Here is a 23457-nt window from a genome sequence, read left to right on the forward strand (position 1 = left end):
TCATGAAAAATGGATACAAATTTTTGGCTGTTACTTATTATCGGCAATAGGTATGAAAAAATATCTAAAAATATGACTTTTAACGAGTTAGCAGAAAATGACTTTAACTTCAGAAACTAAAATTTACATCACTTTAATTTTCAAATGTTTTTTTTATTGCTCTAAAATGAAATGATTTTTATAAAAGAAAATACTCACTGGACTAGACTTACACTAAATTTGAAATACTAAAAAATAATTAAATGTAATATATATCTATAACAATATATAAAGATGATTCCCCTTTTTGTGTCTACTTTTCAAAATACCGTTTTTACCCCTTTAAATATAATAATTTATTAAATTTTTAAAAATTGACCGTTATTTTTACAAACTTTTTATAAAATCAGATGTTTCTATTTCTTCTCTTCTTTATTTATCAATGGTTAGTCTTTTATCTGTTATGATATATTTCACTTTATTTTTAATAAATATAATTTTAATATATATATATATATATATATATATATATATATTAACTTAATAACATTATAATATTATCACCTATTAATATAATATCATGCATATTTAAAAAATATATACACACAGACACGATAACACATGTGTTACGCTAGTATATATATATATATATATATATATATATATATATATATAAACTAACATTTAGTTATTTTTTAAATTTATTAATATTAAATGGTCCAAAATCACTTATTTTAGCACTTCTACAAAGTGTTACATAGTTCCGTCTCTCTCTATACTGTGACAAATAATTGTAGTTTTTATATTAATAATCTTTGAAAGCTAAAAGATAATTTTTTATTAAAGAATTGAAATAAAAATTGTAATGATTAAAATTAATACTAAAAATTTCTTATTATATAATTTGTAATTTAAGAAAAATAATACGTCCCTTTTTTATTTTGGAATCTTAAATATAAACTATTTATTATAATTTTTATAATGATGTTATTGAATTTGACTCGTCGTTTATGTGAGATGTGTAATAAATACTTTTAAACTTACTCAAGCCTCACATAATAAATTTTTGTATGATGATTCAATAAATATAGTAAGATAGATTTTAATACTACTTTTGAATGTTAGGTTTATATCTAATTCCCAATTTGACATTTGTACACTTTATTTTAGTCATATTTTTTAAATGTAAAACAAAAGCAGTAACTTTAATTTTGAGAACTTAATTAATATTTCAGTCCTTATAATTTAATGAAATGAATCGCATAAAATTTTTCTTATATATAAAAATAAAGATTAATTGATTTCTTTTTGAAAAACTGGACAGAACTCGTAAAAAAAAAGTACAAAAATCAAAATCACTTAAGAATGAAATTATTAATCAAGTCAAAATGACTTTTTGATAAAAAAATTCGAAAGTTTTGTATGCAAAATATATTTGTAGTCTTATAATCCAGAAGTTAAGAAATGTCTTTTGAATTATATTATTTGAAATTATTTTATGTAAAATGAATTTTTAAATTATGTAATCTAAAATATATTTTGTGTAAAATATATTTTTGGATTTTGTAATATAAAAGTCGAACGTATTTTTCGAATTACATACACCGATGGACCTTCTCGATGACTTAGTGGACTCCTTCAAAATTGTTTAATTTTCTTTTTTTATATATTATTTTTATTAAACTTTTTTTTTTAATTTTATGTATAGTTCATTCTTTTCTTTTTCTCTTTTGATCTCCATCTCTTTTTCATTTCTTCTTTCTTTTTCCCAATTTTCATCCTCAATTTCTTTTCTTTCTCAAAATAAAATTACACTACGATAAAATTATTAATTAAGAAATATTTTTGAATTGATTAATTTATTTTTTTGAATAAATTTAATTTTTCTTTTTTGTTACGGATTTTTCTCTTATATGTGATAAATTTGTTTAATATGTACCATTGCATAATGATAAATTTATTTTTCTATAAATAGGTGAGAGGTGGTAAATTTATATTAAAAAATTATAATAAAAATTAAAAGAATAATTTTTTTTAAGAAAATGACTTGAGACGAAGATGAAAAAAATACATTTACGTCGATTAAACTTAAGAAATGCACTCTTGAATATTTTGTCAAAATTTCGCCACTGATCACACACAATTACACACTTCATAAGACAAAAACAAAATGTGAAAACATTCTTAATGCAAAAAAGGGTGTGTTATTTGAAAGAGATGTTTTACTTCTAAATGGTGTAATAATCAGGAATAGGGATGACAACGGGTTGAGTTGGATAAGGATAATGTCTACTTGCAATTCGATTTGGAAAAAGATATTCATCCACTACTTATCTGCTTTCTCAACGAGTATTCGTTTAAAAAATATCTGCAAATTTTTTTAAAATCCGCAGGTAACCATGATTATTCGCATACCCACAAATATTGAAAAAAGATATATGTTTTTCAATTTTGGTTTTAAATAAAATTATGAAAAAAATAAAATATAAATATAAATTTAATTTAATTTATATTTAAAATTTGATTAAATTTATTCTAATAAAATATAAATTAAATTTTAATTTTAATTAAATTTAAATTAATAAAATATAAATTAAATTTTAAATTTAAATTTATATGGGTAAAAATTATCTACAGTATAAATAATATGATATTCGAATCAGATCCATTTATAAACGGATATTAAAATATTCACTATCCACGTATATTAACTATTCATTACGAATAGTCATGGACACCAATATTTTTGTCATTCCTAATCAAGAAGTTTTTATATTACAAAAATCTAAAAAGAAATTTAAACACGAAGGAGAAAGTTAGAATTTTCATATTTAGCGGGAAACATACGGAGGTGCAAAAAGAAATCGCCTAAATCAGGTTAAAAGATGGGTCTTTCTCGTTTCTGGGCCTATGACATAACCTCATGGAAGCGACGTGTCAATGTTGGCGTGAAAACGCAAGCAAAAAGCAAAGGTTTTTGTCAGTGAGTGTGGCTCTGCTGCTTATTAATAATTAATTATTAATATTATTATTATTATTAATGAAAAACGAGAACAAGAAAAATGAAAAACATAACCAAATACATTGTACAAGGACTGATCTTACCTCTTGTTAAGTTTCTCAAAGTACTATAGAGTAGAGACAGATGCTGACAACAGGAAGAGCTTTCAACTTTGGTGTATTATTGTTCCGCTCACTTGTCTCTGCTTTCTCTTTTGTAAGCTGTTTCTGCTTTTTTCTTTTTTTTTTTTGCACTTCTCCATAATTTTTTATCGTTTCCTTTTCTTTTTTGCTTGACTGCTTGCCAAAGTTTGATTCTTTTTGCGCACTGCATGGCTTGAAATTGCACAAATTCATCTGGGTGATGTGGAGAATGGCTGAATAGTAAATGTAAACCGGTGATTCTTTAGTGTGAATGGACCCATTCTCTCGTTAGGTTTTGCTGCAAGGAATCTTTTCCTTTTTTTGTGTCTAAAGAAAAAAGAATAGTGGGGTTTGTGTTTGAAGTAGGTGAAGCTTCGGGTTATAAGCAAAGTTTCTTTCTTTTTGTTTTTAGGGGGTGTTTAGATTTTATCTCATTTTTTGCTTACAAACTGCGTTAAACGGAGCGTTTTCATTCATGTGCTCTGAAAATGATGGAGTGTGGATGGTGGTGACTTGGAGGTCAGGTTAGTGAAGTGTTTTTCTGTGGATTCACGTGGTTAATGAAGTGTTCAATGTCGATGGAATAGGGAAGTATGGTCATTAAAGAAAAGTATTCTTGTTTAAAGATGCAACTATCGAAGTTTCTCCGGGTAGGGATTGCTTCTATGTGGAATTTTGTGTTAGATACCCTCATAAAGGACCTTATTGGTCCAGTTGTTGCTACTGTTGGCAAAGGTTCTTTCAGAATGTGGTTGTTCATGAAAAAAAAAAAAAACTGAGGGAATCATGGGCTCTTATGGTTTATTAATTAATATTGTGGCACATTAAGTGGTTCCTTGAACTTCTATGTAGAAGAAAGATGAACATTTATACTTTAGCTTATTGAGCTTGCGATTTTTTCTTTGCAACAAAGATGTCCCATGCTTAGCTGGCTGGTCCTTTTGTATAAATTATAAATAAAAAGCGACTAGTTTCCATTTTGCTTTTGCATATAATACACGTGAAAATTTCATGGCACTAGACCATTTTAAGATTTTCAATCATCACAATATTGTATTGATATTTCAAATGCCTGAGGTGAAACTTGCTTGCCCTTCTTGCCTTCATTCATATCAGTTTATGTGATTTGCAACTCCTTAAGGGCTTTTTAACTAATTTGCAGGTTAAATCAGGACTTAAACTACTTTTGTAGATTGAAGATATATGCTATCATAATCTAATCTTTGAGAGATGTGTCCTGTGATTTGTAAGATGTATTCATTTTGTCATTTATTTATCTATATTCATAATATTCTGCACTTCAGTGCTGAATGCTTGACTCTTAACTGGAATGGACTTCATTGGTGATCCGTGTTTTAATTTGTTTTCTTCAGTGATCCAAGCCTAGCATCCAGCAATTCAGGAGTTCTTATCTAAAGAAGTTTAAATGTTCGGAAACAAAGTGTTTCTAACTTATAAAAGAAGGCGGCAATCTCTAACTAGTAATTTTATCCATGGGAATTGTAACCAAAATTCGGTTTGTGAAGATGCCCGTAATGACAACCAAACTGTAGAGAAAACATCAGAAAAGCATGAAGAAAAAACGAAGGTGAGATTCTTAAAAACTCAACTTCTGGTTTTGTTGATATGTTCATGGAGCATCAAACTTCTCTCTCTCTTTCTGCAATTCCATTACTATCAAGATTTAAAAAAACTCTTGTAGCCCTTGGCATAAACTACTAGCCAGTGGCTAGGTTCATTAATGTATTTCTCTCAAATAAAAATGGTTTTGGTTGTTACAAAATACTGGATTTAAGTGCATTGGTGTATATTGGCAGTGAAGAGGATTATTGGCAAAGAAAAACTATGACATTATATTGCCGGGACTCATGTACTTTATGTAAACTCTCATGTCTAACAAGTAAAGGTAGCATTTTGAGGGCCTTGATACGAAGTATTCTTAAATGCATTGATGTATATTGGCAAGAGTATAAATCTACAAAATTTTAAAGAAATTGGCATGGATAACTTTTAATTTTATAGTAAGAAATTAACTTCTGAGATTGTTTTTGTGATTATAGAAAAGATGTAGTTTGAGGCGTCTGAAAACAATAACTTCATGCCTTTTTTGGATAAACATCTCTATAAACACTTATGAAAGAAAAATGTACAAAAGGTAAAATAAATTGGACCTCTCTCATAAGCTAAAATCAACTTATGCACATACTTTCTATTGAACCTCTTTTGTTTAAGTTTTTCAATCTATAAGTTGATGTTATCTAATGGGAGCAGCTTAATTCATTATACATTTTTTATCTCCTTTCCTACAAGTGTTTATGGAAAATTTTATGTAAAGAAGACCCCTAATGATTTATTTGCCTCGTAGTGTTTGGTTAGTAATGTGAAAATCTCGGAGGTACACACTCTTGTAAGATGCACCCCCTAGGAACAAAATTATAATATTTTTTCCCAATATTACAGTGAATTTGTTGGAGGAAGAGAAGAAGTAAACAAGTTGGTGAGAGAATCAAGAGGGTAGTGCTCTATAATAACAAATGATTTTTGACTTTGACCTAGTAAAACAACCAATAGGTTAAGTAAAAATATATAAAACTAAAAATTAGACTAAGTCAAAATTTATCTAAAAATCATCATTCCCAATTTACTCAATTCTAGGCTTGTTCCCTTTAGAACTTCTGAGATACTCATACAGATAACCAAATTTTGAAATACTCATAATGTACTCATAAAATTGGTATATACTGTATAAAACATGAAAGCAAGGAGGCCTACTTCAATTTCGGAATGTCAGGGGAGGAATCCAGAAAGCTGATAACCGAGTAACAAATTTAAACAGCCTATATTTTACTATTTTGTTATATTTACAGGTCAGGAAGGTGATTTTTTTGTTGAGAAAGTTCTTTTGATGTAAGAGCTTGGATATCATGGCCTTTAAAGTTCAGTTTTTTCCTTTTCCCTTTTAAAGAACAATGGAAATATCAAGGAAAGAACACTCATGCGGAGTTTCCCTGGTGATGTGATGCATTACGATAACATCCATCATTCTTATAATTGTCAATTCCAGAGCAAGTAAATTAATTTTGGGTGCAAAAAAGGGTATATACTGGAATAACACTTAACTGCCAATTAAATGGAGAGCTTTGTGATCGCAGCTGACAGGCTTACTCATCTATATATTTTGTAGGATACTAGTGAAGGGAAAAGGCCATGTTTCAAACAGCTGGATTATTCATCATTGCCTCTGCTTCAAAATACTGGTGACCCTAAGATAGGAGTGCTTGGAAACAACGATGCAACAGAAACAATGGCTACTGCCCATGAATCATTTTCAACTGAGCATCCTTGTGAGGATAACATCAAGAAGGATGATGAGGAGTTGCCCATAGTAGAAAAGACTTCAGATAATGATTGTGATACTCAGAGAAATTCCTATGCCAGTAAAAGCTCTGGTATTGGATGTGACAACTGTTCTAATAAAATTTCCCTGCCAGTTGAATTGGGTGCTGGCAATGATTCTAATTTAGACAACTCAGAAATGATCACAAGGGATATCAGTTCTGCGCAAGTCAATACATCTCCTGTTTGTAATATTTCAATGGATGATCCTACTGATTGTTGCTCCAAAGATAATATTAGAAACCCATCTGGAGATACGGTTATTCGGGCCAAGTTGACCAGTCCTCTAATAACCTTCAATCGATGTTACAAAAGAAAAAAGGGGTTGAATGGAAATGGTAAGCAAAGCAGCTTATTGCACACGAAGGAAAACATTTCAGTGTTAACCAAGTGGAGTATGCTTGCAAATGGCAATCTATGTTCTAGTGATGAATCATCTAGCGAGGAATGTCCTGTAGATAATGTACCTGACCTTAATCAATCAGTGGAGCTTTCAGAAAAAGGGAAGACATTCAATGAAACGCAATATGAAACATCTTGTAGAAGTTGCTCTATGTCTTTCCTGACAGACCTTAATCAATCTGCTGAGCTTACAGAAAGAGGGGAGCTTTGTCAAACTCAAGAAAAAGTATGGCTCCCTGGTGATTCTCTTAAACCTTATGGTTTTCTACTTCAAATTTTGATTTATTCATGAAGTTATACGATAATTACTCTAGGCGATGATTTTAATTTGTAGAAGCTTCTTAAGTTTTGTATTAATATTTATTGCTAATTTTAGGATTATCATTTTTCTCCTTAGCTGATGATCTTTATATGTGAATGCAGTGAATGATTTGATGCTTTATAGAGTACTTTATTCACTTGGATAAAGGGATTTTAGCTTTGCTATTCACAAATTCTTGAATTATTGTATGTTATGGAACTACAATTTTTAGTGTGGAGAATCTCATGTTGTCAACAAACTTTTATACTTCTATTGAAACATCATTGATCTTTTAGTGCAACTGCAAGTAGTTGTTATCCATGGATTTGTATATTTCTGTATACTTTTTGTAGATCATGACTAAAATCATCTTGTAATCTGACTTAAGTGTTTATCCGTCACTAATTTTATACTCTGTTCTGCAGTTAGGTTAGCTTAAAAAGTTGACTTAATTGTACTTTTTGTCCTTTATTTTTGGTTGTTATTTTGGTCTTCCAAATTTTTCTAGAGCCAATCAAGTCCCTTTAATTTTAGAACCAACCAAATTTTGGCCCCTCTTCCAACATTTTTTTCCCTAAAACCTTAAAGTTCTTATTTTCTATACAAATATTTGAGGTTTATGATGAGTTTGGGCTATGAAATAATTTTATAATTTTAACAGTAAAAAATTGAAGACAATTTGAAGAATTTCCCACAAAGATCAGGGTTGGAAGAGGGGAAGTTTTGATTTTTTTTTTTAATTATATTTTGTATGTAATTAGATATTTTGGTTACTTAGTATTGAGCAGATTAATGTTTGAAACTATATAATCAATTCAATTGTTTGAAGATTGAGTGAGAATTTAAAATCTTTAGATAGAAAATGAAGGAACCAACTTTGCTTAATTTTGAAAACATTGGGACTTAATTGACTCAAAAACTTCGAGGATCAAAGTCACGTACAATTCAAATAAGAGAGACCAAAAGAACAATTAATCATACAAAGCTTATAGTAGGTTTAAAATTCTTTATCCAACTTGGATACAGGGTTTTTCTAATCCTTTTCTGGAGATGTAGTGACAAAGTCAAGAGATAATAGCTTAAACAGACTCAAAACAGAACTCTAAATATTAGACAGTTGTATTGGACATCTTGATCATGAAAACTACTGAGTTTCATAGAGGTATTGAGTTTGTGACAAATTTTGATATTGATCATCAATCAATTGATTACAGATCTCGTGAATAACAGTAGCTCTTAATTTTATGACAGGTCAAAAGTAGTGATTCTCCGTGTTCCCCTGGAGTTGTTTCTGAAACATGGTATATTTTCATAATTCTCAACTCTATTTTTTTTAATACTATAAATCCACTAGAAAACCATTAGCCGCTTGGGGAAAATTGTATTCAATGCTTGCATTCTAACAGTATGACAGACATGAGAAAGAAACTTTGTCATGAGGAAGACTCCGGAAAAAATGACAGAACAGGAGAACTGAGTCACAGTTGTCTGGTTCACACGGAAGACCAACATCTTAATAAGGATTGCCAGGTAGTCTCTATCAAAGTTGATTCTGGAGATTCTTATCCTGCAGCCACAGCCACTAATCAGGAACAGGAACTACAAAAGTCCCAAATCTCTTTGCGTGAGGCCAATGAACATGGTTTGGGCAATGAAATGATGAAAATTGCTGAATGCCAACCTCAGCTTGACCCGCCTAATAACGTTGCGGGTATGATTTTTCCCTTAGGCTTAAACATTGAAATATCAAATCTAAATATTTTGTTCAGTAATTGTGAAGTTTTTATTGATTTATATATTTCTTCGAAGCTTCATCATGCATTCTTTTTTCATTTTATTTAAAGAATTTACACTTCATATAAATTTTCTTGTGATACAGAAGAACACATTGTTGATTTAAACATGGGTGCTGAGAAGCATCCCTTTCATTTGAGGATGAGAGCACCTGGGTCCAAATTGGAATCTACATGCAGTAGTTCTGCCATTGCTGAAGATAAAGTTTCTGAACTGGACCTTTTAAATGCTAGAAATACACAGGTACAAGAGGATACCAATGCATTTACATAAATTCAAAGGTGATATTTTATATTTTAGAAAAGAAAATTACAATGCAGAAATTCTGGCAAAATTATTCCTATTTAGGAAGAATTAACAAAATCTAGAAATAAGCAGTTAACCAGTACCAGATTGGACAAAACATTGTTTTTTCCTAATTGGAAATATAATGTGTACCAAGACTTCCTTAATTGGATTTCTTCAAAAATGGTTTATGCACTGTTAGTCTTACTTCCCAAGTGCAGCATTTCTCACTCTTTTAAAGCTTGTTGCATGGGGCTGTTTGTAAACATGAACTATGAAGTTCATGTTATATCTTCCCTTTAAAAGACGATGATAGTGTTCCCCATTATTGATATCTGGTTCTCCTCATCCTCTTGTATATCCAGCTGATTTCAGAAGGAAAGGCTATAGCTGGTGTTTGCTCAAGTAGTACTCAAGCTCAGTTAATGATGACTGAAGAAAGAACGAGGGTTCAACATACAAAAACCAATAAACAAAAACCGATGCCTATGATTTCTCTTTCTTTGGGCTTGTCTTTACCTATGGAGCTCAAGGCCAGAGTCAGTGATTCTGTTAATAGTATGTCAGTTTTGTCTTTGTCAAATTCAACCACTGAAAGTAGAGATATTGTCCGAGATGGATTATGTCGGTTGTCATCACCAAAACGGAAACTATCGCATCCCAGGAACCAGGTAGTACATGACAACATTGTACACAGAACAAGAGCTTTAAATGAACGAGGAAATTTTCAAGAATATTTGAAGCCACACCCTATCATGTGGTCTGAAGAGGAGTTGGATTTTCTTTGGATTGGTGTAAGGAGACATGGTAGGGGCAATTGGGATGCCATGTTAAGGGATCCTAAATTACGGTTTTCACCATTAAGGGTACCCGGGGACCTTGCTGAGAGGTGGGAGGCTGAACAATTAAAACTTCTGAACGATATCGATGTTCCACAGTTCATGTATCCAGCAGCAGAAAGGGCAGCAGCTATGGCATCATTGCAGGGAAATTTTTGCTACTTGGATCCTAAACAAAGTTTCTGGGAGAGTAACCATTTGAAGAAACCTATCACCAGATATAACTTTCAAAGTAACACCACTGAGCACAGTCATAAGCCAACTACTCATTCCAGAAAGGCCAATTACAACAACAGAGACAAGTATGAACTAGGATTTTTAAATTCTCCGGGAAGTTTGAGCATTTGCAGGAAGAACTCTTACTTTAATGACTATCCCTTTAATTGTTCTGCTGCGGCAAATAATTTGCCCCACTGGCTCAGGGAAGCTGTTAACACTCCTCCAATCATGCCAAATATGTCTGCGGTGATGAGTTCTCATCCAGACATGCCGGGAACTTCAGATCATTGCTTTAATACCAGCAACTCATGCTTTGTACCTCAAAATTGGTTCAATGGTCTGAGGGCAAGTGAGCCACACATGCCAAATGGTTCTCACTATTCAACCTATTCAAGAAGAAAATATGGGGTGGTGAAGATGAACAAGTCTCTGGAACCTCTTGTCCAGAAACCGGATGACTTGATCATTGTTGACAGTGACACTTCTTCTGAAGAGACCATATCTGATGATCATCGTGCCAGCTTATAGCTTTGTTAATAACTGTTGTTAGCTGCAAAAAGGTTGTAGGTAAATGATGCATTGTTTTGTAGTTATGCAATCTGTAAAATGTAGGAGATTGAAGTGACTTGCTGCCAAACGAACATTGATTTTCATATTCAAATGAATCTGTTAGAGATATTAAATGGTTGGCATTTATTTGAGGAATCAGAAAATGATGAAATGCACTCTTTTGTTATCAGGTATAGGTTGAGAACAAAAAGGAGGATGATGTGAATCAAATCTGTCTAAATCTATCATATCTTAATCCTGAAATATGAAACTTAATGCTTCACATCAGCTATGCGTAATTATCTTCTCTAGTATTCGTTGATTTACTTTTTTATTTGATAAGGGAATTTTACAATATAGTTGATTTTATTTTAAATTATTGTTTTTTAAATGTTTTGTTTACATAAAATTTTAATTTTTTTTATAAAGTATTTTTATTTTCATTAGATATAAGAAGTTTACTGGTTAAAGTCTTTTTTATTTCCTTTTATTTATTTCTTTTCAATTCAGTTTTAGAATTTTATAAAAAGATCAGTAAATTGATATTTTTCATTGAATTGTGTTAATGACACAGAAAGTAATGATCTAGTACACTAACTAAATAGACACCCCATGTTGGATGCTAAACATATCTTTCCAGTGAAAATTCTCACTATCTGTTGATGGAATTGGTTTTAATTTATGTAGAACACTAACTAAACAGAAAATAATAAATGACAATCAATCTTCAACAGAACCAATCACCAAGAAGTTATCGACACTATTTTCTAATAGAGAATGTAAAGTTTTTACAGAAGCAATAGAGTTATAAGTTGTAAGAAAAAACAAGTTATCTAGCAACAATATAAAATATGTTTATTTTATCTGTAATTGTTTTTTCTTTAGCTTTGTCTGAATGCATTGAGGTAGAATTTTTTGGAAGTTTTACAGTGATTAGAGATAGAGTAATTTCATAGTATATAAATAAGTGGAAATCTCACTTTACAAACTAATTTTATGCTGTTGAGTTAGACTTAAAGTTCACTTCTTAACATGATATCAGAGTTATTGTTTAAAGTTTATCCTAATAAAATTTGTGTTTGTTGAGCATATAATTTCTCTTATATGTTAGAGTAAATTTATGAGTGATATGCTTTTGGAGAAATTGGAATCAGTGATTCATCCTTTGGAAGAGGAAACAAAGCACAACTCGTAAAAGTTAATCTGGTTTAAGTCTTTCAGGAAGTGGAGGGTGCGTCATTCACTTGTACAATTTGAAACTACTTCAATGATGAACTAATCTGCTTAATTTAAGTTATTTAGGTATTATCCACCAAGATGTTTATTTTAATTTAATGATGATCATCATCACATTCATATAGTTTATTGTAATCTTTTCTTTCTCTCTTTCTTTCTCTGCTAGGATAAGGTGTACAATTATTTCTTTCTTTCGATTCACATAAGTGGTCATTAGAAAAAGCCGGAAACAACATTTTTCTTGCTTTATGTTCCTGGTACAATATCATATTCACACGGTTAACACACTTTTATGCGCAAGTATACCCTAAGCATTTTGTCTGATTGGTGGAATAAGCAAATCTTACATGACCTTTATTACTTTGCATCAGTCACAAAAGTAAGGTCTACTTTTTTTTTTCTCATCACAAAGCACCTTTGATGCAGAAAATTTGGTCCCATTATTTTGCAATGATAGTTACACAGTTTGTAATAATCACACATGTCAAAATCATTGATGTTTTACACAACAAAAATTCTTATATATGATACGTGATCTGATCAGTTTTTTCAAACTAAGAAATTTTCAGTTTGAGTTGCACAAACAATGAGGGAGTCTAAGCCTAACTTTGTGTTTCCATTTCCTTTCATGCTCTTCATTACTCATTGGTTTCTATTGGCTTTTCACGGCAGTGCTGCTGAGAGTTCCACATATATAGTCCACATGGACAAATCCTTGTTTCCTAGTGTCTTCACAACCCATCATGATTGGTTTGAATCCATCATTGATTCCACAAAATCGGGAACACTTGGTCACTCATCCATACAACCGCAGAAACTAGTGTACTCCTATAGCCAAGCCATGTACGGCTTTAGTACAGTACTAACTTCAGAAGAGTTAGAGGCTGTAAAGAATTCACATGGCTTTGTTGCAGCATATCCAGACAGAGGTGGTACCATAGACACCACTCACACTTTTCAGTTTCTCTCGTTAGACTCCTCTAGTGGTCTGTGGCATGCATCAAATTTTGGAGAGGATGTCATTGTAGGCGTTATTGACACTGGTGTGTGGCCTGAGAGTAAAAGCTTCAGAGATGATGGCATGACCAAGAAAATTCCAAGTAAATGGAAAGGCACCTGCCAGGAAGGGCAAGACTTCAACACTTCCATGTGCAACTTCAAACTCATTGGAGCTAGATACTTCAACCAAGGTGTGATTGCTGCAAACTCCAAGGTTAGAATCAGTATGAACTCAGCCAGAGATACATACGGTCATGGAACTCACACATCATCCACAGTTGGTGGCAACTACGTGAGTGGAGCCTCTTACTTTGGCTATGCCAAAGGGGTGGCCAGAGGCATTGCACCAAGAGCCAGGCTTGCCATGTACAAGGTCATTTGGGAAGAGGGTCTTTACGCCTCTGATGTTTTGGCTGGAATGGACCGAGCCATTGCTGATGGGGTTGATGTCATTTCCATCTCTATGGGGTTCGATGGTGTTCCACTTTATGAGGATCCTATAGCAATATCTTCTTTTGCAGCAATGGAAAAAGGGGTGGTGGTTTCATCCTCTGCGGGTAATGGTGGTCCTGATCTTGGTACTTTGCACAATGGAATCCCCTGGCTTCTCACCGTGGCTGCAGGTACCATTGACCGCACATTTGGTTCTCTAGTTCTTGGAAATGGCCAAACCATTATTGGTTGGACCTTGTTTCCTGCAAATGCGATAGTGGAAAATTTTCCACTTATCTACAATAAGAATACATCAGCCTGTAACTCAGTGAAGGCGTTATCCAAAGTGGCCATGGAAGGGATCATTTTATGTGACTTAGTGTCAGACCCCAAGATAGTTATTAAACAAAGAAGGTTTGTTAAAAAGGCTAGTTTGTCAGGGGCAGTATTCATCTCTGATCAACCATTAGTAAATGAAGGATATGCCAGATATCCAAGTATTGTAATCAGTGCAAAGGATGCACAAACTGTGATCATGTATGCAAAAAGCCATAGGAAGCCAACAGCCAGTATCAAATTTCAGGAAACATTTGTTGGAATAAAGTCTGCACCAGCTGTTGCTGATTACTCATCAAGAGGTCCTTCACCTAGCTACCCTTGGGTATTGAAGCCTGACATAATGGCACCTGGCTCTAATGTCCTTGCTGCTTACACTCCTCATACTCCAGCAGCTGAAATTGGTGACAATGTGTTGTTACCTAGTGACTACAATTTGCTGTCTGGAACATCCATGGCCTGCCCTCATGCTTCTGGTGTTGCTGCTCTTTTGAAAGGTGCACATCCTGAATGGAGTGCTGCTGCTATAAGGTCTGCACTAGTAACCACAGCTAGTCCTCTAGATAATACACAAAATCCAATTAGAGACTATGGCTATCCTTCTCAATATGCTTCCCCTCTTGCCATGGGAGCTGGTCAAATTGACCCTAACAAAGCACTTGATCCAGGTTTGATATATGATGCCACCCCACAGGACTATGTTAATCTTCTTTGTGCTTTGAATTACACACAAAAACAAATCTTAACCATTACAAGATCAGGTTCCTACAATTGTGCTAAACCATCGTTTGATCTTAACTACCCTTCATTTATAGCTCTCTACAGCAACAAAACAAGGTCAGTCGTCCACAAATTTAAGAGGACAGTGACCAATGTTGGACATGGTCCTGCCATATACAGAGCCAAGGTGACAGAACCTAAGGGTTCTGTGGTGACAGTATCACCCGAGACATTATCATTCAGATACAAAAATGAGAAGCGAAGCTACGATGTGCTGATAAAGTATAGGAAGTACAAGAAGGAAAATATCTCATATGGGGATCTTGTTTGGATCGAAGATGGTGGAACACACACTGTTAGGAGCCCCATTGTAGTAGCACCAAGGGGAATTGTATGAGGAGTTGTGTGATTTTTCCCTTCTGGGCATGAAATTAAGCTTCTTCAGGGGACCCATAATTATAAATAATTTGATGAATAAGTAATTTCGTATTAGCTTTCATTTTCGGTGTCCTATGAATCGATAACAACCTAGTGGCATGGTGTACTTTTGTGGAAGGGTGAATCAAATGGAATTGTGAAAGTGTTCAATATGGTAACTAAAAAGCATGTTTTAGATTAAGTAGGTATTTTTTCCTACCCATGGCCTTGAATCTTTACTCCAATAAATGATGGATCACACGAAGAAGAGACAATCAGAAAGAAGTGACCTTTGACTGGTTTCTCTTTGAAGCGAGCGCATCTCACTTACAAGTCTCATTTTCTGGAGATTGTGATGGTGAAGGTGATGATGGGTTTGAGAGGCACAAACATGGTAGTTCAATCATTCTCTTGGAGGGAGAAGACGCGTGAACGAGAATCTGAAATTCAACATGATCAGAGGAATAGTTATGCCACATTCTCACTTCCTCAAACCTAGGAGTAGATTGATTATTTTTCTACAACAAAATTGAGGCTTTTAAATATGGAGTGATTAAATTTAAAAAAAATCAATTAAAGAAAAAAAGTATCGAACCAAATCTATTTTAATATTAAACTGTATTTAATAATTCAAAAACGGTAATGCTTTTGGTTTGATGGGGGAGGCTTTTCTCCGCTCACATCTATTGTTATTTTTAGCTATGTCGGCACAATTATTTTGATTATTTTTATTTACATTGGTTAAAGTTATTATTTTACTTTATTGGTGGATGATTCTTTTTAGCCAACTTTTCACAGGTGATATCGACTAAAACCAATACTATTTAATGTCTACCGGGAGTTTTCTCAATCAATATTGAAAAAATTAAAACGAATTTTGAACAAATAAAAAATATTGATAATCTATATCTATCTATAACAATATATAGAGAGAATTCTCCTTTTTGTGTCCACATTTCAAAATACCAATTTTACCCTTTAAATATAATATTTTATTAAATTTTTAAAAATTGACCGTTATTTTTACAAATTTTTTATAAATTCGGTTATCTCTATTTTTTTTTCTTTATTTATTAATAGTTATTCTTTCATTTGTTTTGATATATTTCACTTTATTTTTAATAAATATAATTTTAGTTTATATAACAACTTAATAATATTACAATATTATCACCTACTAATATAATATCACGCATATTTAAAAAATCATGCACACAGAATTTTATCCTTAATTATTATTTTAAAAATTAATTATTTTATAATTGATTTATTTTTAACCATTTTTTAAATCTTTTTTATTTTGACCATTATTCTAAAAATATTTTTTTAATAGTTTTTATTTAACAACTATTTTAAAATTTATTATATATATTTTAAAAATAATAATTATTGATCTTATAAAAATTAAAAAATAGGACACATAATTCACTAATATTATAAAGAAAATTATCCTTACACGCGTAGACTAAAATAAAATTAAAAAAAGATGTTGACTGGAAAAAAAGATATCTGGCAGAAAACCGTAACTAATGTCTATTACGAAATATTTATAACCCATAAAATTAATTTCGATAATATTATCGGAAACATAACTTTTATCAACATAAATTAAAAAGAAAATACTATAAGTAAATATAGACAATACAATATCATTATCAACAATGGTTGAGATGAAAACCTTGATTAATGTTAATTCATAAATAACCTCAACTTATGTAACCAAAAAATAATTTTAAATGAAAATGGTTAAAAGAACAACCTTTACTAATATCAACTTAAACGATCTAGTTAAAAAAATATAGATCATGTTTTACATTTGTCTTGATTGAGTTAAAGATGTTTTAATCTGATTATTTAAAGGAAGCCAAATTAATGATATCAAAATTAAAGTAAAACTTGAGAAATTATGAAGAAAAAAAAGTACATAGATACATAGACTAAAAAAAGTAGACTTTAATTTATTCTGTTTCCCATTTCTCTCTTCTCACTAAAATTTCATATATCTTTTTCTACTTCAAAATCTGGTCATTTTTACATTGAGGGTTAGGAAGCATTTCTACCTAATCATGTTTTTAAATAGAGTAACTTTCTATTTATTCTATAAATTCTTTTTTTTCTTAATTTTCTTATGATTTTGTCATAAATATTGGTGAAGTTAGTTGATAAAGATGATCCTCTCGACTTGATTTTATTATATACTAAAATTCTATTATGTTGGAATACCCTGTTTTAGATTTCTAAAGTTTTGAGTAACCTTACTTCTTGAATTTGATTAAATTTGCTTTGAGGATAAGCATTCTAGGTAAGAAATCCATGATTTTAATAGAATTGTAGAATATATGACTTAGTCATTAGATTTTTGTTTATATGTTAGGATTATGATTTATTGAAAATCTTTTTAAATGCTTAAACTCGAGCCTGATTGGATTTGGTTTGATAAATGATTGTTTAAAATGTTTTTGATTGAATATTGTTATTAATGAGTTGATCTAGTGGCTAAATTATGTATATTAATTATAGAATTTCCTTGAATGGAGTTTTGGATATACTGTATATAAGCAGAGTGCATTTATATAACCTTTACTATGAATTTGACATGAGAATAAATATGCATTCTTTGAGCTAAATAACCAACATTGATTTGCAAGATGATGTTCAGACAAATCATTGTATAGATTAATTAATTGAATTGTTTAGAAGTTATTAAAATACTCTTGGAATTATCTTTTGAATTTCATTTTTGTTAAGGTTGATTTTCATATACTTTTGCTTAGGCGGAGGATTTTTTTCTCAAATAAAAATATAACAAAGATTCAAACCTTACTTTTTACCTTAGTTTTGCTTAAGTGAAAAGCTTATTTGCTTAGACAAAAATAAAATTGGAAATAATCTTGTTTTTAGCCCTATTGTTGCCCAAGTAATTTTTTTTTTTGCTTAAACGAAAATAGCACCACAACTCAACCTAGTTTCTATTTAATTTTCGCTCAAACTAACAAAATTGTCTCTTTAACTTATTGAATATGTATGTTGTTATAAATGGAAAACGAAATAATTTTTATATTTGATTGATTTGTGGTTTTATTTGAATGAGTTATTTTATAGTACAATGTTTATTCAAATTGATTGAACTTGTACGAATTTGGGGTTATACATCTAAAATGATGTATGAATCATTATTTAAGTTGTATACTAAGTATTAACACTTATGGTGTAAAAATGATTTAATTTAAGTTACATAAACTAAGATATTAAGTTATGAGAAGAAATAAATGAGATAGCTCTTACACATCGTAACATGTGTAAATGTGCATATCCGAGTATTTGGACAATGATACTTTAATCCATTTTTTTTGACCTACTTTTAATCTACCACTTTAATCATCATCAGATCATCATATCACATCATTTGAAAGAATCAAAATAAATGATCTAATGGTGATTGAATGAGTGTGTTAAAAGTGGGTCAAAAAAGTGAGTTAAATTATCTTTATCATAAATTTATCTAGATTCATGATTCTGGAATTTATTTGTAAATCCAAGTTTTGGACTGTATTATATGTTAATTTCTGGTATGACTTATTAAATACGGATCTTTCAAAAGACATCGATTGATATTCCATTTGTTAAATATCTTTTGACATATCCTTACATAGTTTAAGTCTTTTGAAAATTTTGTGTTTGTTTAAAATTGGATTATTTGTAAATTGTTAACAAAAAGATATTACATAGATGTTGAATGACTATTCAGTTTAGCTATTACAGAAAATAAGTTATGAATGCAATTTTACACTATTATCCATTTACGTACTATTTTTATGTAAAGAAAAGTACAGACTTTTGCTATAAATAACTTGCAAGTGATGGCCAATAATTTCTAACAGACAAAGTAAAGTTTTTAGAAGCAATACAAAGTTATTAAATTTGAGCATTATAAGAGAAATAAGTTATATAACGACAATATACAATGGTTTATTTTATCTGTAATTGGTCTTTGTTTAGTTTTGTCTGAATAAGTTTTCATATAGGTAGGACAGAAGAAGAAAATCAGAAAGAAAAATAAAACAAAACTCTTCAGCTAAAATTAAAAGATCGTACATGTATATGTTGAAAAAGTAATTCAAACCGTATCTTGATCTAGTTTCTATTATATGTTTCTCTTATATGTTGCAGTAAATTTATGCTGATATGCTTTTGGAGAAATTGGAATAAGTGATCCATCATCAGGAAGAGGAAACAAAACATAAATGGTCAAGAAAGAATCTGGTTTAAGTCTTACAGGAAGAGGATGCTAAGTAATTCAATTCAACTATTTGAAACTACTTTAACTAATAATAAGCTAACCTAGTTAAATTAAGGTTGTTTAGGCATTCTGTACCAAGATGTTTATCTAATTATCATTATCACACTCATATTTTATTATAATTTTTTTCTCTCTCTTTCTTTCACTGCTGGCAAAAGGTGTATAATTGTTTCTTTCTCTTTCTTTCAATTAACTTAACTGATCACTAGAAAAAGCTAATATAAAGAAGTTAGTTGCCAATTGTGATTCATTCAATGCTGGAATCAACATTTTTTCTTGCTTTATGTTCCTGGTACAATAAAACACTTTTTTTCCCATGTATATCCTAAGAATTTTGTCTGATTGGTGGAATAAGGAAATCTTATATCAGATTTATTACTTTGCATCAGTCACAAAAGTAAGGTCTACTCTTTTTTTTCTCATCACAAAGCACGTTTGATGCAGAAAATTCGGTCCAATTATTTTGCAATGATATTTTCCACAGCTTGTAATAATAACACGTCAACATCATCAATGTTCTACAGACCGAAAAATCTTATATATGATGCATGATCTGATCAGTTCTTTCAAACTAAGAAGTTTTCATCTGAGTTGCATAAACAATGAGAGAGCCTAAGCCTAATTTTGTGTTTCCACTTCCTTTCATGTTCTTCATTACTCATTGGTTTCTGTTGGTTATTTATGGCAGTGCTGCTGAGAGTTCCACATATATAGTCCACATGGACAAATCCATGTTTCCTAGTGTCTTCACAACCCATCATGATTGGTTTGAATCCATCATTGATTCCTCTAAATCAGCAACACTTGGTCACTCATCCATAAAATCACAGAAAGTGTACTCCTATAGCCAAGCCATGTATGGCTTCAGTGCAGTTCTAACTTCAGAAGAGTTAGAGGCTGTGAAAACCTCCCCTGGCTTTGTTGCAGCATATCCAGACAGAACTGCCACCATAGACACCACTCACACTTTTGAGTTTCTCTCCCTAGACCCTTCCAGTGGTCTGTGGCATGCATCAAACTTTGGAGAGGATGTCATTGTAGGTGTTATTGACTCTGGTGTGTGGCCTGAGAGTGAAAGCTTCAGAGATGATGGCATGACCAAGAAAATTCCAAGCAAATGGAAAGGCACCTGTGAGGAAGGGCAAGACTTCAACACTTCCATGTGCAACTTCAAACTCATTGGAGCTAGATACTTCAACAAAGGTGTGATTGCTGCAAACTCCAAGGTTAGAATAAGTATGAACTCAGCCAGAGATACAGAGGGTCATGGAACTCACACATCCTCCACAGTTGGTGGCAACTATGTGAGTGGAGCCTCTTACTTCGGCTATGCCAAAGGGGTGGCCAGAGGCATTGCACCAAGAGCCAGGCTTGCCATGTACAAGGTCATTTGGGAAGAGGGTCGTTACGCCTCTGATGTTTTGGCTGGAATGGACCGAGCCATTGCTGATGGGGTTGATGTCATTTCCATCTCTATGGGGTTCGATGGTGTTCCACTTTATGAGGATCCTATAGCAATAGCTTCTTTTGCAGCAATGGAAAAAGGGGTGGTGGTTTCATCCTCTGCGGGTAATGGTGGTCCTGATCTTGGTACTTTGCACAATGGAATCCCCTGGCTTCTCACCGTGGCTGCAGGTACCATTGACCGCACATTTGGTTCTCTAGTTCTTGGAAATGGCCAAACCATTATTGGTTGGACCTTGTTTCCTGCAAATGCGATAGTGGAAAATCTTCCACTTATCTACAATAAGAATACATCAGCCTGTAACTCAGTGAAGGCGTTAGCCAAAGTGGCCATGGAAGGGATCATTGTGTGTGACCCAGTTTCAGACCCTGAGTTAGTGTTTGAACAAAGGAGGGTTGTTAGAGAAGCCAGTTTGTTAGGGGCAGTATTTATCTCTGATCAACCATTGCTTAATGGAGGACATGCTAGCTTTCCAAGTATTGTAATCAGTGCAAAGGATGCACCATCTGTGATCAAATATGCAAAAAGCCATAAGAATCAAACAGCCAGTATCAAATTTCAGGAAACATTTGTTGGAATAAAGGCAGCACCAGCTCTTGCTGATTACTCTTCAAGAGGTCCTTCACCTAGCTACCCTTGGGTCTTGAAGCCTGACATAATGGCACCTGGCTCTAGAGTCCTTGCTGCTTTCATTCCTGATGCTCCAGCAGCTGCAATTGGCAACAATGTGTACTTACCTAGTGACTACAATTTGCTGTCTGGAACATCCATGGCATGCCCTCATGCTTCTGGTGTTGCTGCTCTTTTGAAAGCTGCACATCCTGAATGGAGTGCTGCTGCTATAAGGTCTGCATTAGTAACCACAGCTAGTCCTCTAGATAATACACAAAATCCAATTAGAGACTATGGTTATCCTTCTCAATATGCTTCTCCTCTTGACATGGGGGCTGGTCAAGTTGACCCTAACAAAGCACTTGATCCAGGTTTGATATATGATGCCACCCCACAGGACTATGTTAATCTCCTTTGTGCTTTGAATTACACACAGAAACAAATCTTAACCATTACAAGATCAGGTTCCTATAATTGTGCTAAACCATCGTTTGATCTTAACTACCCTTCATTTATAGCTATCTACAGCAACAAAACAAGGTCAGTTGTCCAAAAATTTAAGAGGACAGTGACCAATGTTGGAGATGGGGCTGCCTTATACAGAGCCAAGGTGACAGAACCTAAGGGTTCTGTGGTGACAGTGTCACCCGAGACATTATCATTTAGATACAAAAATGAGAAGCGAAGCTACGATGTGCTGATAAAGTATAGGAAGTACAAGAAGGAAAATATCTCATATGGGGATCTTGTTTGGATCGAAGATGGTGGAACACACACTGTTAGGAGCCCCATTGTAGTGGCACCAAGTGGAATTGTATGAGCTGTAGTTTGATTTTTCCTTGTTCTGGGCATGAAATTCCGCTTCTTTCATGGGACCCAAAATAATAAATAGTTTGATGAATAAGTAAGTAATTTCGTATTAGTTCCATTTCCAGTGTCCTATCAATCATAGCTATCTACTTGCATGGTGTACTTTTGTGGAAGGGTGAATCACATGGATTTTTGGAAGTGTTCAATACGGTAACTAAAAAGCATCTTTTAGACTAAATAGGTATCTTCTCACATGGCCTTCAATCTTTACTTGAATAAGTGATGGATCACAGAGAAAAGAATCTTGCCGATTCTTGCACTGCAAAAACTTTTTAATTGGGAATGTTGCTTACAAGTTTTAGCAAAAAACAAATTTTGATGTCATTTACATCAGCCATAAGAATAGAAATTCATATAACATTATACGCTAAGAATATAAAAAACGATATATAAAAAGTAATTAGTACATATATTCTCCTTTACTAAATAAGTAGTATGTTCATAAAAAGGCAAAAAACAAAAAACAAATTATGTATCTTCTTTGTTGAACTTTCTATAAGTGAAAGCAACAACACTCATCTCTTAGTAGACTTTTCATTAGACTGAAAAATAAAATAAGTTATCCACCTTTGTTTTTCTTATAGTCATTAAAGATATTATATTGTCGCATAAGGAAAATTGTTGGAAAAGAGGAAGAAGAAAACAACCCCTTTAAAGGTTCTCTACATTTGCTGCTTTATATTCTCGAATGACATTCGACCACTTCAAATTAGACACGGAATATGTGAAGACAAATTATAGTTTGTCCTGTCTAAGCCTAACATTATATGAATCTACTAACTTACCCATTAAGGGAAATATGATATTATAAATGGCTAATAAAACCACCAAATTACATTTATTGAATATTAAAACCACTTCAAGTCAAAAGTGTAATGTTTAACTAGTTAGTAAAATAATAGCATAATATTATACCTTAAATGTTAAATGTTTGTTATTCTAAATATCTTAGTAATGTGAAAATACAGACACTTTTTCATATTTGTATGACAAGAATAAATAATAAATATAATTAAAAAATTGGTATAATTATTATTTATGATAAAAAATAATTTTGTAAAATGAAACACAAGTTAACAGACATGAATCTGGTTTTCCTAGAAGGATGTGGAATCTAGTTCTAAGCACAGTGGCATTCTTTCATCTGTGAATTCTTGAACTA

At 32.2% G+C, this 23457-nt stretch overlaps 2 protein-coding genes across 7 annotated transcripts; both read left to right on the top strand.

Moving 5' to 3' along the window:
- Positions 1–3033: 3033 nt before the first annotated feature.
- Positions 3034–11064, top strand: LOC114186182. 6 transcript variants are annotated; one of them, XM_028074214.1, is made up of 8 exons: positions 3034–3196; positions 4286–4369; positions 4497–4711; positions 6308–7147; positions 8474–8523; positions 8629–8933; positions 9102–9259; positions 9667–11064. In XM_028074214.1, the coding sequence occupies exons 3-8, from the start codon at positions 4550–4552 to the stop codon at positions 10885–10887; spliced, it is 2736 nt and encodes a 911-aa protein (XP_027930015.1). In that variant the 5' UTR covers positions 3034–3196; positions 4286–4369; positions 4497–4549; the 3' UTR covers positions 10888–11064. The 6 variants fall into 6 exon arrangements, with proteins under 6 accessions (XP_027930015.1, XP_027930019.1, XP_027930017.1 ...); XM_028074216.1 differs by lacking the exon at positions 3034–3196 and adding an exon at positions 3221–3369; XM_028074215.1 differs by lacking the exon at positions 3034–3196 and adding an exon at positions 3377–3647.
- A 1539-nt stretch (positions 11065–12603) lies between these two features.
- On the top strand, positions 12604–22441 carry LOC114186185. Its single transcript, XM_028074221.1, has 2 exons — positions 12604–15007; positions 19966–22441. The coding sequence occupies exons 1-2, from the start codon at positions 12731–12733 to the stop codon at positions 22243–22245; spliced, it is 4557 nt and encodes a 1518-aa protein (XP_027930022.1). The 5' UTR covers positions 12604–12730; the 3' UTR covers positions 22246–22441.
- Positions 22442–23457: the final 1016 nt, after the last annotated feature.

Source organism: Vigna unguiculata, chromosome 5 (genome assembly GCF_004118075.2).
Source record: "Vigna unguiculata cultivar IT97K-499-35 chromosome 5, ASM411807v1, whole genome shotgun sequence".
In the NCBI taxonomy this organism is placed as follows: domain Eukaryota; kingdom Viridiplantae; phylum Streptophyta; class Magnoliopsida; order Fabales; family Fabaceae; genus Vigna; species Vigna unguiculata.